This window comes from Dromiciops gliroides, chromosome 1 (genome assembly GCF_019393635.1).
Source record: "Dromiciops gliroides isolate mDroGli1 chromosome 1, mDroGli1.pri, whole genome shotgun sequence".
Taxonomy (NCBI): domain Eukaryota; kingdom Metazoa; phylum Chordata; class Mammalia; order Microbiotheria; family Microbiotheriidae; genus Dromiciops; species Dromiciops gliroides.
The window spans coordinates 51794303-51810290 of record NC_057861.1 but is presented as its reverse complement, the minus strand read 5'-3'; the positions used below and the strand labels follow the sequence as shown (position 1 = coordinate 51810290).

At 47.0% G+C, this 15988-nt stretch overlaps 1 protein-coding gene across 1 annotated transcript; it reads right to left on the bottom strand.

Moving 5' to 3' along the window:
- Positions 1-235: 235 nt before the first annotated feature.
- On the bottom strand, positions 236-15821 carry DDX49 (DEAD-box helicase 49). Its single transcript, XM_043975095.1, has 13 exons — positions 15685-15821; positions 14466-14589; positions 4519-4604; positions 4261-4382; positions 3584-3771; positions 3017-3157; positions 2693-2768; positions 2412-2488; positions 1876-1973; positions 1566-1640; positions 1211-1299; positions 693-764; positions 236-594 (listed from the first exon to the last, which is right to left on the bottom strand). The coding sequence occupies exons 1-13, from the start codon at positions 15797-15799 to the stop codon at positions 406-408; spliced, it is 1452 nt and encodes a 483-aa protein (XP_043831030.1). The 5' UTR covers positions 15800-15821; the 3' UTR covers positions 236-405.
- Positions 15822-15988: the final 167 nt, after the last annotated feature.

Sequence of the window (15988 nt, the reverse complement as noted above, 5' to 3'; positions counted from 1 at the left end):
GCCAGTGCTTTATCCACTGCGCCATCTAGCTGCCCCATTTTCAAAGGAGGAAACTAAGGCCTGGAGAGAAGGGACTTGTCTATGGTCACAGTGTCAGGAAAAAACTGGACTAGAATGAGTGCCTTGTAGGTGCTAGGCTCTTCTCCCTGTTTTGCCCCTGTTCCCCATCCTCCCCCCTGACCCTAGCAGTGCCCAGTAGGCTGGTGAGGGCGTGTACATGTGTGTGCACTTCTTAAACTGTAGAACTCAATATTTTTTATTTTAAGTTAGTCACAGGAACATGTGGCAGGAGCCAGGCACCCTCTGGCTGCCCTCTAGTGCTGACCCCATCCCAATACCGTGAAAAGAGGGGTTGGGGGGATTGAGGGTCCTGGCCCCAGACGGGGCAGGGGCAGGGGCTCAGACTCAGCCCTCACTTTTCTCCCCCTTGGCTGTCAGTGGTGGCTTCTGCTTCTGCTTCCGCTTCTGCCGTTTCCTCTTCAGTCTCAAGGCTGCCCGCCTCTGCAGCGTCTGCATCACACGGTCCTTGAACTGCTTATTCTTCTGCCGGATCTTGGTCAGCTCTGCCTTCCTCTTGGCCTCTAGGTCTGGGTCCTGCAGAGCCATGTCACATACCAGCCTGCCCTGCTTCTGGTCCCCAGCTGACCAATGCTGTTCAAGTCCCGCCCCCCCAGGGTCCCCAGGGCACCAACCTTCCCTTCTAGGATCAGCTGCTTCCTCTTATTGATCTCTTTCTTCTCATCAAAGTCTGTGGCCTCCAGTTTCTAGGGAGTAAAGAGTTGATGGAAACATTAGAAGGGCAGGGCTAGGGACCAAAGGAGACACCTTGGAGTCCTTCATGAAGCTCCCCTAATTATCTTTGGAATAGAGTGAGACAGAATTAGAAGTATGCAAAGTCAGGGCTGGAAAGGACTCCACAAGACACCTAGTCTCCGTCTAATCTCATTTTATACATGGAGACACGGAGGACACAGGGGCACTATCCCAGGGTCAGTCATGTGGCTGAGCCCAAGGTGAACCTCTTACCACCAGGCCATGGCCCCCTCATCAGAGGCCTCTGCATGCTGGGGCCGGTATCTCTCTAGGCAGCCCTAGAAGGGCTTCCTGCTCTGGGCAGGTGTAGACTAGACTGCCTCGCAGTCTTTCCAGCCCCACAATGCCGGGAGCTGCCCTGGCCACCCCTCCCCCGCCAGGCTGCTGCCCCACTCACAATCTCACATTCTCTTCGGACCACATTGACTTGGGTGAGGATTTTGAGGACCTTGGCCTCCTCCACACTGAAGTCATCTAACTTCTTCTCTGCAGGGGACAGAGCAAAGGCGGGGGCAGGGCAGTGAGAGCAGGGGCAGGGGCAGGGGCAGGGACGGGGGCAGGGCAGTGAGAGCAGGGGCAGGGGCAGGGGCAGGGGCAGGGGCGGGGGCAGGGCAGTGAGAGCAGGGGCAGGGGCAGGGGCAGGGGCAGGGGCAGGGGCAGGAAGAGCTCTTCCCTGGAGATCCAGGGTGCTGGGAGCCCTCAGAAGCATCCTCAGCCATGTCAGACCCAAGCGGACATAGGGCATCACTCACTGATCTCTTCCTCGATGGCGTGGAGCAGGTGTATGTCATACTGAGTCACAAGTGTGATGGCAATGCCGTGACGCCCTGAGAAGAGGCCAAGAGAAGTCACCAAAGGGGGACCAGGTGGGCACTTCTGCTCCCTGCCTCTCCCAGCCCAGGGCTCCCATGGTTTGTTGGGGGCCACTGCTCACCCTGGCCCAAGGCCATTCTGTATGGCAGACAGGGGCCTGGTCTGTGGGGCCAAGGAGTCCAAAAGAGGTGCAGTCCCCCTCCCCCTCCCTTCTTTGGTATCCCCATCCTCAGACCTTGCTTTGCTCACCTGCCCGGGCAGTCCGCCCTACTCGGTGGATGTAGATCTTAGGGAGGCCTGGGGTATTGTGGTTAATGACAACCTGCACTGTGGGGATATCCAAGCCTCTGGGAATGACAACAGGGAAAGCCACACTGTAATGAAAACCCTGCTATCACTGGAAAAACACCCCTTTTCTAAATCAATAACCTCTTCTAACACTGTACTCCCTTTTCAAAGCACCTTTCTATCCAATAAACTCATTTGATAATGAATGGAAGCCCCAAGAACACAACAGTTCTGCAAGAATGGGATTATTATCCCCATTTGATGGAGGAATAAATTGAGGCCCAGAAAGGGGAACTCACTTACCCAAGGTCACAAGTCAATACTAGAAATCAAGGCCCCCATTCAGAGCTCTTTCCAATACCTTCCTACTGTCCCTAGACCATGTACCCCAAGCCAGCCCTCCCTGGTGCCTTGAATGTCTGTGTGCTGGGAAGAGGCCAAGAAGGGGAGGCTGGGACCCTCAGTCCGGAGCTAGCTTGGGGCCTTTTCCCCCCTACCGAGATGCCACATCTGTCGCAATCAAGATCCGGAAGACGCTAGACTTGAATTTGGCCAAAGCAGCAAAACGAGCTTTCTGTTGGGGAGAAAGAAATGCCTCAGGGAGCCACACTCCCTATCTCTAGGCCTACCTCCACCCCACTCCCACTCAGTGCAGCAGGAAAAAAGGAGGCGCCAGGGCTAGGTTTGAGGACAGCATCTTTCTGGCCCGGGCACACAGACCCTGATGGGGAAGAGCAGCCTCCTGGGGCACCATGAGCCAGGAGCCCCCGCAACTTGCCTGCTTCATCATGGAATGGAGTGCGACAGAAGGGAAGTTGAATTTCCTCAGCATCATGTTCAATACCTGGCAAGTCCTTCAAAAGAAAAAGAAAAAAACAGTCTTCTGGAGGCACCCTGGGGTCTCAGGGACAGAGTATAAGAGACAAGACAGTAACAGGGGTAGAGCCAAGGCCCGGGGGAGGGGGGGGAGGTTAAGCTCCACCTCTGCTCCTTCCTTGCCAATCTCCCATGATGGGGGGTGCTGAGTGGCCCTTTATCAGGGAAGCTGTAGAACAAAGCCTTGGAGACGTTGGCTGTGACCTATATGGCCTCCCCAACTTACTTGCACGTGTTGGTGAAGATGATGATGGACCAGTCTTCGTGCTCATCATGGAAGGTCTGGATCAGGTGGACAAGGTAGGCGTCCTTTACTTTCTCAGGCACCAGCAGGTAGCGCTGGTCCAGCTGCTCCACGGTGCGGACCCTGAGGGTGGTGAAGGGGAAGGCTGATACTTGGGGACTGGCTCCCCTCCATCTCTGCTGGTCGTGGGGCAGAGGGAGGGCCCTTGGAAAGAGGCTGCCTAAGGATGAGGTCTCCAGAGCTGTCACCACTCTTCCCGGGCTCCAAGGGGCACAGGCTCTCTCCTGTCACGTTAGCAGCAAGGCTGAGGCACAGTCAGGGATGGAGCCCAGGACCCAGCATCTTGCCGCCCCTGCCAGGATTCTTTGCCCTCTACCACCCTCCCTTCCTTTCTGGGCAGGTGCTGCAGGGAGATGAGGGAGAAGTAGTTGACACCAGGCCTGATCTGGCATGTGGCCCTTCAGAGTGAGTGAAAGGGGGGGAATCAGGCTGGGGAGGAGCAGGCCCCTCCCAGCCCCAGGTCAGCTCTTTACAGGGTGTGCTACTCACTCAGCCTGGGCCTCCCAGAAGAAAGGCTTATTAGAAGCGATTCTCCGGAGAACCTTTAACGTGTCCGTGAGGGTGGCGCTGAAGAGGAGTGTTTGTCGCTGGGCTGGTGCTGCATCAAAGATCACTTCCAAGTCTTTGGTGAAGTCGGTGCAGCCCTGTTCCAGCAGTCGGTCAGCCTCGTCCATCACCTGGCAACAGGGGGGGTCACAATTATGGCAGCCAGAGGGTTGGCACAAGGCTTGCCTTGGAAAAGGCCTAAGCAGTGTGGGAAGTGCATTAGCTCCACTGACAGCAGGAAGCGCAGGGGTAGAAAGGTCCAGTAACCCAACATGTAATGAGAAGAGCCAGGCTTGGAGCCTCCTGGAGGCAGAAGGGCACCTAAACCAGCTCCTGGTCTGGGGAGAGAAGGACGGCCTGCCACAGGTACACAGCAGGAAGGCTGACAGGGCTGGAAGAAGATAAAAAGGGAACCCCAGGAACCCACGAAGAGCAAGCGTGTGATCAGCGTCCAACATCTGCTGAATGGAATGTGTCTCGAGGTCCAGTTCTCCATCCTGAGGCAATGGATGACAGCCTCTCAAAGGCCTGACGGGAAGCCCCTAGCTCCTGACTGCAGACTCCCGAGACCCCAGCCTAGGAAGAATGGGGAGGATTGAGGGAGATAGGTCAGGGCTCACCAAAAAACGGATCTTCTTGATGCTGAAGGTGCTAGAACTTCGGAGATGATCGGCCAGGCGGCCTGGTGTTGCGATGACCACGTGGGGCTTGCGGGACAGCTCCAGGGCCTGGGCCACCATGTCTGCAGGCATCCAAAGCAGGAAGGGAAAGCAGGAAAGTAACTATCAGGACCCGAAGAGACCCTTCCCCAAGGCAGCACTCTCTGTTATCATGACTGAGAATTACTGAGGGGATAGCTAAACCCAGGGTTCACATACCCATTCCACCAACGATGATACAGTCCTTCAGGCCCAGTGGCTTCCCAAGGACACGGAACTGCTCAGCAATTTGATAGGCCAGTTCCCTGCAAGACAGAACCCCACCACCACATTACACCTAAATAGTGCTTTGGAAACTCTAACTACAGGTATTCTTATTTCCACTTCACAGATGAGGAAACTGAGGGCAAAGACTGTCTATCTTGTTCATATTTGTATCCCGAGTGCTTGGCACAGCGCCTGAGACATAGGAGGCAGGCACTTAATGTTTAGTGACTGAAAGGGAATTCAATGACCTGCCCATCATGGTCACACAGCTGGTGCCAAGGAAGTGAAGAGCTTGAACCCAGATCTTCCTAATTCCAAGTCCCCTACGCCAACCACAGCCTCTCATGTCTATTTGGTACGGAGCCCACAAACATTTTCTTGACTCCCATAACATGCCCAAGACCACCCTAAGTAACACTGAGCCCCCGAACTGGGAGGGCCCTCAGAGGGTATCTCCAAGCTGTACTTGAACAGGAATCTTCTCCACAGCCTGCTCCACAAATGATCGTCCAAACTCTGCTCAAAGCCCTCTGGGGAAGGAGAACCCACCCCTTGTCAAGGAAGCCCTATGGGCTGGGGAGTCTTCCTTCCATCAGGTCTCTGCCTGGGCTCTCAGCTAGGCTCTCAGGGGCCAAGCAAAGTAAGTCTAGCTCTTGGTTCAGGGTCAGTCAGTGTGTCTTCTCTCATCCATGCGAAACTTTCCCAGCTTCTCCAGCCAATCCGGGCACGTCCAGGCCACCCAACATACATGCCTGAGCTTATTACCGTCCTTCCTAAGAGGCGGCACCTCCCATGGGCAGTTCACAGCCCACCCAAACCCAGTTCTTTCTCAGATGACCTGATGTTCCCCACTTTATACCAGTGAGGTTGATTATTTTATGTAAGTACAGGACGTCACCTTTATCGTCCCTATCAAATCTCATCTGATTAGCTCTTGACCAATGTTCTAGCCTGTCAGTCTCTGTTGAAAGCCACCCTCCATCATGCAGCATGTCAGCTGTCCTGCCAGTCCAGCCCTACTTTCCCTTCAAATCTGAGAAGGATGCCAACCATGCCTTTAGTAGCTGAGAACACATTAAGTAGCAGACAGCCAAGCACGGATCCTTGAGGCATGGGATAAAGTTGCTTAAAGACTCCTAAGTACAAGATAGGGTCTACCCCAGGCTTCCCCAGGTATACAGGTAGATAAGCCTGGCTCTGCATGGACAGTGGAAACAAATAATTTCAAAGCTGCAAGGAACCTTAAAGATTTTCCGCTCCAACCCCCTCATTTCTATAGGCAGAAATTGGCAGAGAGGAGTAATGACTTCGTCGAGAATGTGTAAGTGGTTAGTGGCAAAACGGGGTCTCTGTTATTCTACAGGAGAAAATTATTTTGTAGGTATATCTCAAATTAATACTATGATACAGAACACCCAGATATCTATTATTTCTATTGATTTCAGACTGTTCTTCAAGGGTTAGACTGGTGTGTATGTGTGTGTGTGTATGTGAGTGACTGCTTTTACGATTATTCCTCCTAAGGGCAAAGAACTTTGCTATTTTATTTTTCTAATACTAACTACGACTAATTATCATTAACATATAATGCTTTCCATACTTTATCCTTGTAAAGCAGAGCACTCTGTCTTCAGATCGACAGTGACAAGGGAACAAAGAAAGAAAAACAATAGTATGTGCTTTAGACATGAAGGCCAACATTGTAAAGAAATCAGAGGAGCTTGGAAGAAACTGCCCATCAGTTCTATGGCTGGAGGAAAAGTTCATGACCAAAAGAGATAGAGAGGGTCATAGGAGATAAAACAGACAATTTGGTAACAAAAAATTTCAAAGTTTTTACACAAAAAACAATTTCAACTAAAACTAGAAGAAGGAAATTAGGAAACATCTTTATAGCAAATCTCTCTGATAAAGGTCTAATTTATAACAATAAAAACCATTCCCTGATGGATCAATGGTCAAAGGATATGACTAGGAGGAGAAAATCCAAGATATCAATAGGCTTATGAAAAAATGCTCTAAATCACTAATAGAGAAATGCAAATTAAAAGAAATCTGAGATACTACTTTATACCCGTCAGAATGTCAAAGCTGACAAAAAAGAAAATTACACCTGCTGAAGGGGCTATGGGAAAACAGCTACCGTCATGCACTGCTGGTGGGATCGTGAACTGGTCCAGACATTCTGAAAAGCAATTTGGAACTATGCATATCCTTTGACCTAGCAATCCCATTACTTGGTCTATACCCTAAAGAGATCAATGGAAGAGGAAAATGAGCCATTTATACAGAAATATTTATGGCAGCTCTTCTAGTAATCACAATGAGTACCAAAGGGGTACTCATCAAATAGGGAATAAACAAGTTGTGGTATATGAATGTGATTCTGCAAAATAATGATGAAGCAGACAGAATGATTTCAGAGAAATCTAGGAAAACTTATATGAAGAGATGCAAAGTGAAGCGAGCAGAACCAAAACAACCAGTCATCTCTAGACAATTTCTGGTTGGCCATCAATAATTAAATGGGAATTTTTGGAGATCTGTGGCATACTGTGGAAAACTGCAGATGACATGCATGTAAAGAAAACTTAAAAAAATTTTATTAAGTTATAAATGCATAATTGTTATTAGTCTATTGTATTAATACTGCTCATCTATTTTATCATTTGCTACCATAAATACACACACACAATTTATTATAATAAGTTAAATTTTGTTAAAAGTTTCAGGGTTCTAAAGAATTATAGGCCATGCATGCTTTCTTTTTTTGTGTGTGTGAGGCAACTGGGGTTAAGTGACTTGCCCAGGGTCACACAGCTAGTAAGTGTTAAGTGTCTGAGGCCAGATTTGAACTCAGGTACTCCTGACTCCAGGTCCGGTGCTCTATCCACTGCGCCACCTAGATGCCCCGGCCATGCATTCTTTATGGGCATTCCTCCACTTGGTCTCTCTACCATCCAGATTCAAGTCATATGACTTTCTCCTACACTTTTCCTTGCTTTTCTTGAGGAAGGAAATTTGTGAAGCAGCAACACCAGTAGCTGTTCAGATTGCATAGTGTGCAAGATACTAATCTCTCTCACATAGAAACTACAACTTTTTTATAGGTGTAGTGTGTTGTTTCACTTGTTTTGTATATTAAATCAATATCATCAAAAATATGATCAGAAAAAAAATTAAAAAAAAAAAAGGATCAGAAAATAAAGGCTTGGGGGTGGGGCCTAGAGTTATTCATAGTTTTTTACATTCAAGAGGGTTCTACACCCCTAACCCCAGTCAATGTCAAGGGATGACTGTATAATTACAGTATTATAAAGACAAAAAAACCTAATGAACAACATTGTTCCAGAGGATTCCTAACAAAACATGCTGCCCACTTCCAGACAGAGAGCTGATAGACTGGAGTACAGACGGAAGCACATTTTTTCAGACATGGCCAATGTGGGAATTTGATTTGCTTGATTATATGTTTGTAATGAGTTTTGTTTTTCTTCCTTTCTCACTGGAGGGAGGGGAGATGAGAGGGAGCTGAAAATAAAATTTAATTTAAGGGGAAAAAATAGTAGTGAGAGCTTACATTTATACAATGTCTCATGACTGCAAAGCCTTTTCATGTATATTATTTCATTTGATCTCAAAGAACCCTTTTGGGTAAGGTGGTTTAAGTGTCATTATTTCCATTTTACAAATGAAAAAGAGAATTTTCCCTTTCCTCTGGCTCCTTTTCATCTGCCTAATAATATTTTTAAACCTCCACAATCCTCAATCTCCCATTGATTTTTATATCTCATCTAAAATTTCATTCTGGAGCACCCCCACCCCTTACCTCCCTTGCTGCTGGAATTCTAGGTAAGGCCGTCTACAGAGGACTCTTTCCAGTGCTCATTCTACAGGACTTATTTGCAGCCTTTAACACTACTAGGTACTCTTTATTTTCATGGTTTCAGACATACTCCTCTCCCTCCTAATCTTCTTCCTGACTCCTTAATGTGTGGTTCCTCAGGGATCAGTCCTTGGACCTCTCCTCTTAATTCCAGCCTTTGGTGATCTTATTTCAAATGTCAGATCTGCATCTCCCCTTTGACCCTTATTTGTTGTTTTGTTGAGTCCAACTCTTCATGACCCCACGTGGGGTTTTCTTGGCAGAGATAATGGAGTGGTTTGCCCTTAACTTCTCCATCTCATTTTACAGATGAGGGAACCTGAGGCAAACAGGGTTAAGTGATTTGCCCAGGGTCACACTGCTACTAAATGTCTTAAGCCAAATTTGAATTCTGGTCTTCCTGCTTCCAGGCCTGGCGATCTTTCTACTGCACCACCTAGCTGCCTTCTTTCCCCTTATAGGTAAGCCCAATGATCTTATCTCTGCCCTCATGATCCTTGACCTTTCTGTAGCTTGACACTACTAACCTCCTGCTGGATATCCTCTTGGTACTGGTGACACCACTATCCCATGGTTCTCTAGGACTGTCTAATTCCCTAATCTCCTATCTTTGTCATTCATCCTCCTCCAGCCAGCTAAGTCTCTGCTCTTTTCTTTTCCTTTCTGTCTTTCTGCTGATCTCTGATGTCCCCATCGGTTCAGTTATCCTCAGCTCTATAGAGATGACTCCCACACCTATGTATCCAGCCCTAATCTCTCCCCTGAACACCACCATACTTCATCTATTAGACCATTGGGATGGTCCTGCCTATACCTCAAGTTCACCAGGTACAAAATGGAAATCACCTCCCCATTCCTGCCCCAATACCTCACCAAAACCAGCCTCACCTCTCAACCTTCCTATTTCTGTTGACCCATTATCCGTCCAGTCACCCAGGCCTGAGACCTCACATTCCTTATATCCAATCACTTGCAAAGCAAGCCCTTTGAATTCTATCTCCATGTCAGCTTTTCATCCATCTCTCTTTCCATTAATATATTATTTTTCTTTCTTTCCATTAAAATTAATACCACCAAAAAAAAAGGGGGGCAGCTAGGTGGCGCAGTGGATAAAGCACTTGGATTCAGAAGGAGCTAAGTTCAAATCTGGCCCAGACACTTGACACTTACTAGCTGTGTGACCCTGGGCACGTCACTTAACCCTCATTGCCCCACCAAAAAAAAAAATTAATTAAAAAAAATTAATACTACCTCTTATCCCTTGTATAATGAAAGCTACCCAAGGGCAGAAATCAGGATATTTTTCATCTTTGTATCTCAAATATTTAACACAGTGCCTTGCACATAGCAGGTACTAAGTGTGTGCTGAATGAGTCTTAAAAGGTTAGAACAATTAGCCAAATCTAATAAAAATGAATTAAATAGAGATAATTGTCAAGTTCTACATTTGGGTTCAAACATTCAGCCGTACAAGAAGATGATGGGGGAGATGTTGCTAGACTACATTTTTCCCATGTAAAAGATCTGGAGGTTTTCATATTCTGCAAGCTCAATATAAGTCCACAGTGTGACAAGACAATGAAAAAAGCTAAATGCAGCTTAGGCTGCATAAAGAGAGAAATAGCATCCAGAATGAGGAAAGGGACAGTCTTCTTGTAGCTACCTTGGCAAGACCCCATTTGAGATACTGCATCCTGTTTTGGTTACCACATTAAGGACACTGACAAAACAGAGCACATTCAAATTAGAGTGATCAACATGGTAGGCATACTGGATACTAGGTCACATAAGTACCAATTAAGGGAAGTGTGATGGAGAAGGGAAGATTAAAGATGTGATCAGTGTTTATCTGAAGGGTTGTCAGGTGTGTCTTTTGCCTTTCTTTGTATCCCCAGTGACTGGCACATAGTGGGCACTTAACAAATGCTTGCTTACTGACTGACTGACTGACTGATGTAGAAGAAGAACTGGACTTACTCTGTTTAACCAGAGGTGCAATGGGTGGAAGTTGCAAAGAGATAAATTAGACTGGGATAGAAGGAAAACCTTGCCAGTACGGTAAGTTGTTAAATGTGGGATGGGCTCCCTTGGAAGGCTTCAGATGGAGATCTGAGAATGATTTTTCAGGAGGCTGCAGTGGGGATTCCTGTTGAAGAATGGGTTGGATGTGATACCCTCTGAGGGTTTTGCCAACTCCATGAGTCTACAATACCTGTTTCTTCCTCTGCCCTTCTTGTTTGTGTGGTGCTACCATGGGAGGCTATCTAGTTTCCCATTTGTTAAGTCACAGAGTTTCTCTCTCCCTCACTTTTTATCTCCAAGTAGTTACCAAGTCCTATTGATTCCACCTCTGTATCACCAATTCAAAGCTGTCTTCTGTCTTTCTCACTGTGAATCCCTCATTACCACCGGCCTACACTACAAAAGACTCATCATTCCCCCATCAGAAAGTAAGTTACCAAACAAAATATAAACTCCTTGTGGACAAAGGACCATTTTTGCTTTTTCACTTTCAATCTCCAGTACTTAGCACCATGGCAGATGCCTAATATGTGCTTAGTAAATGCTTCTTGATTGCCTTTGGGATATTTTGCAAAGGATGTCACACATGTACCTCAAACGGGAGATGTCAAAAACAGAATCTTTTCCCCCTACTGAACTTTCCTATTTCTGTCAAGAGCATCATAGTCCTTCTAGTCGCCCAGGTGTGCAATGTCTGAGTTATCCTTAATTCTGCATTATCCATTTCATCCATATCTCATCAACTGCCAAGTCTGTCCATCGGACCTCCACAATACCTCCCATGGTGATGCCCTAGTTCAGGCTCCCCTCCCCTCTTCCTGCCAGCCTCCAGATTCTCTTCTCCAACATTTCTTCATAACACACAAGTATGACTGTGTCACTCTCATGATTCATACATCCTACTGTGTTTTTAGGACCTGTGAGATCAAAATAAACTCCTTGACCTCCAGCTACCTTTCCAGTCTGATAGATTATTTCCCTTCAGACACTCTGCAGTTCAGCCAAACTGGCTTTCCCACCATTCCTCAAACATAAAACTCCTCTCTATCGATTCCTGTGTACCGGTGGTTTTCCATGTCTTCCCCATTTACAATTTCCTTAAACTCAGCTCAAGGGCCATCACCTACACGAGGCCTTGCCTGATCTCCTCAGCTGTTCATGCCTCTTCTCCTCCAACAACAACTCTAAAAGTGAACCTTGTTTTTATTTTCTATCTATTGACTGATATGCATATGGTTTGCCCATTCCTCATTCTCATAGACTCTGAGCTCCCTGAGGGCAGGCCATGTTTAATTGCTGCCTTTCTAACTTCTGTGCCCAGAACATATAGAAAGGGTTTACTAAATGTTTATCTATTGATAGACTGATCCCAATGCACAAATAAATCTAAATGAACTATCATCACACTAATGAAACTGTTCTCCGAAGTTACCAATGGTCTCTTAATTGACAAATCTGATGATCTTTTTACAGTCTTCATCCTTCTCCACCTATCTGCTACATCTAACATGATCTCCCTCTCCTCCTGGATAGTCTCTCTTGGTTTTCCTTGTACCTGTCTAATCACTCCTCTGTCTCCTTTGGGGGCTCCTCATCCACATCACACCCCCTAACTGTAGATATTCCATAAGATTCTGTCAAAGGAAAATAGGTTTAAAGCTGAAAGGACCTCAGAGGCTATCCAGTCCAACCTCCTTAATTTATAGGTGAGGAAAGTGAGACCCATGGAGGTTAAGAGACTTGCCTAAGGTCATCTATGTAATGAACATGAGAAGTAGGATTTGAATCTGGCTCAGGCCCATTCTTTACTTTCAGGAGCTAGGTGATACTGGGCCTGGAATCAGTAAGACTGAGTTCAAATCAGCCTCCGATGTGCAATAGCAGTGTGTCCCTAGACAAGTCATTTAACCTCTGCTTGCTTCAATTTCCTCAACTGTAAAGTGGAGCTAATAGTAGCACCTACCTCCCAGAGAGATATCTGTAAAGCACTTAGCACAGTGCCTGGCACATTGTAGGCACTTAACAAATGCATGTTTCTCTCTTCCCTCCCTCTTTTCTTTCATTCCCTCCTTCCCTCCCTCTCTCTCGGTGGCTTCATGGGTTCAACTGTCGTCTCCATGCTTCATGTATCACCAATTGCCTATTTCAGACTGCATGTGCTTGAGACATCTCCAACACATGTCCAAAATAGAACTCCTATTTCCCCTCCTCAGATCCACTCCCCATCTCCAATCTTGCCCATTTCTGTCAAAGGTACCAACATTCTTCCAGTTTCCTAGGTTCATAATCTAATTGTTCTCCCTGACTTCACAGATCCAATCAGTTGCCAAATCTTGCTGTTTTTACCTCCACAATGTTCTTCTCTCTACTCATACAGCTACCAGCCTCCTTCCCTCATGCCTAGATTAGTGCAAAGGCCTCCCTGCTTCAGGCCTCTCCTCACTTTGATCCATGCTACATATTGGTGCCAAAGTGGCTCTCTTTAAGTGTAGATCTGACCATGTCCCTTCAATCAACTAAAGTAGCTTCCTATTGCATTTAAAGTAAAATACATATTTCTCTTTTTTTTTTGTTTTGTTTTTTTGCAGGGCAATGGGGATTAAGTGACTTGCCCAGGGTCACACAGTTAGTAAGTGTCAAGTGTCTGAGGCCGGATTTGAACTCAGGAACTCCTGAATCCAGGGCCGGTGCTTTATCCACTGCGCCACCTAGCCGCCCCCCATATTTCTCTTTTTTAAAGCTACTTTTCAAATATTTTAAAGTCCTTCACAATCTCGTCCCAACCAATATATCCAGCTAATCAGGTATGACTCCCTCTCCCAAACTCTATAGTACACCCAAAACACAGTCTTTTCTCTGTTGCTCACACATGAAACTTGATCTCCTGTAGCCTTTGCATTAGCTGTCTGAAATGCAATCCCCCTTCATCTCCACTTCATAGAAGCCCTCTCTTCCATCAAGACAGTTCAGGGGCAGCTAGGCGGTGCAGTGGATAAAGCACTGGCCCTGGAGTCAGGAGGACCTGAGTTCAAAACCAGCCTCAAACACTTAACACTTACTAGCTGTGTGACCCTGGGCAAGTCACTTAACCCCAATTGCCTCACCCCACCCCCAAAAAAAGACAGTACCACCTGCTACATGAAGTCTTTCCTAATGTCCACAACTGGCAGTATTCTCCCTGACAAAAGTCCTTTGTAAGTAACGACTTTTTATCTATTTTCTTTATATTCTGTATGTGTCTCCCCAGCTCTTTCTGAAGTAGAGATTATTTTACCCACTGTATTTTTTTTTATCCCTAGCACAGTGCTTGGCACATGGTAGGCATTTAATAAAGTTTTTGTTTAGTCGTTCTTCAGCTGTGTTCAACTCTCTGTGACCCCATTTGGGGTTTTCTTGGCAAAGACGCTGGCATGGTTTGCCATTTTCTTCTCCAGCTCATTTGACAGATGAGAAACTGAAGCAAAAAGGGTTAAGTGACTTGCCCAGGGTCACAAAGCTTGTAAGTGTCTGAGACTGGATTTGAACTCAGGAAGATGAGTCTTTTTGACTACAGGCCTGGCACTCTATCCACTGTGCCACCCAGCTGCTCCAATGACTTAATAAATATTTGTGAACTAATGATAATGTAACACTAATTTCCTTCAAGAGGGTGAGTTCTGAGAATGGAGGGAGGAGAAAGGCCTTGTTTAGGAGATGATATCTGAGCTATGCTTTTGAGAGAATTTGGGGATTCTGAGAGAAGGAAGGGAAGGAGAGAGGGAGTATGTTCCAGAAATGAAGAACAGCTTGTGTGAAAGAACAGGGACGGGTATCGGATCAGCCAAGAGCCAAGTCTGAGGGAAGCAGAGAGCAGATGAAGGAGGCTGTTTTTCTCAATCCGGCACCTACCATCCTAACTCTCTAGTCCTATCTCAACTGACTCCCCTCAAGGCAGCCTCTGCTCCAGTCAATTCAGTCAACATTACCTCACTTTAGGTGAACTTGGCCTTACCTGGTGGGTGTTAGCACAAGGCAGAAAATGCCATAGGGGTCTTCAGACAACTTCTGCAGAATAGGCAGGACGAAGGCAGCCGTCTTGCCACTGCCAGTCTTTGCACATCCCATGCAGTCTCGACCTAATATGACAACAATAACAATAATAACCTTTCGCTTATAGAGCCCTTTACCAGGTGATTTTTAAAATACATTTTCATCTCATCCCTGTGAGGTAGCCCAAGTACGATTCACCCCACCTTCCATAGGGGAAATAACTTTTCCAGGGCACCCCAGCAAGTCTGCAGCACAGCCAAACATCCAACGGGGTGATACCCAGGTAGGCCACCTGATTCTCACTCCAGGACTTTTCTCTGGACCAGCTGCTACCTCAGACAGAAGGAACCTGAAGAAATTTAAAGCCCATGAGAGAGAAGGGGAGGGAAAGCCATTCTTTCTAGAGGGGCAAAAGGAGGGAAAGGACCAGACATAAGGAAGAATCCACAGGATACCTAGAAGGATGAAGGGCAAGGAATTTGGAGGCAAAGGAGATGGCAGAGAATGAGTTAAGGAAATGAGGAGATCCGGGGACCGAAGAATTGAAGGCTAGCGAAAGTGCTATATAAAAGTCAGATGTTATTATTATTATAAGGCCATGCTGGGGAACAAAGGAAAGAGAATGAAGGCTGAAGAGACTGAAGAAACTGGGGGATGAGGAGGCAGCTAGGTGGCACAGTGGTTAAAGCACTGGTCCTGGATTTAGGAGGACCTGAGTTCAAATCCAGCATCAGACGCTTGACACTTACTAGCTGTGTGACCCTGGGCAAGTCACTTAACCCTCATTGCCCCCTACCCCCAAATAAAAAAATGTTAGGTATTATTATTATTATAAGACCATGCTGGGGGATGGGGGCGAGAGAGGATGAAGACTGAAGAAATTGGGGGATGAAAGAATGAGCATGGTGGCTGCAGAATGGGGGCTGAGGGAGAAGGTAAAGGGTAACAATTCTATAGGGTCTTAAGGTCTGCAAACGGCTAGACACGTATTATCTCATTGTGTCCTCCCAACAACCCCGAGATTAAGCGCTGTTAATAATGTAATAGGACACTTTGCCGATGAGGAAACTGAGGCTGAGGTAAAGAGACTTGCTCAGACATTCGGTCTGAGTGGCGTGTGGAAGCAGGATTTGAACTCAGGCCTTTCCATCTATCACCAAGGCGGAGACGAGGCCGCTCACCCTCCAGAATGACGGGGACGCAGTTCTGCTGCACGGGCGTGGGATGCTTCAGGCCCAGCTGTTTACACTGCGCCACCAGCCACGACGAGAGCCCCAGCTCTGCGAACCCGGCCATGGCTCCGGCTCCTCCTCCTCCTCCTCCTCCTCCTCCTCCTCCTTCTCCTTCTCCTTCTCCTTCTCCTTCTCCTCCTCTTCCTCCTCCTCCACAGCTGCCGCCGCCACCAGTGCCGCCGCCAACTCCTGAGGAGAACTAAACCGAAGCTCGCGAAGTTTCTCGCGCACCGGTCGTGCCGCACTTCCGGAG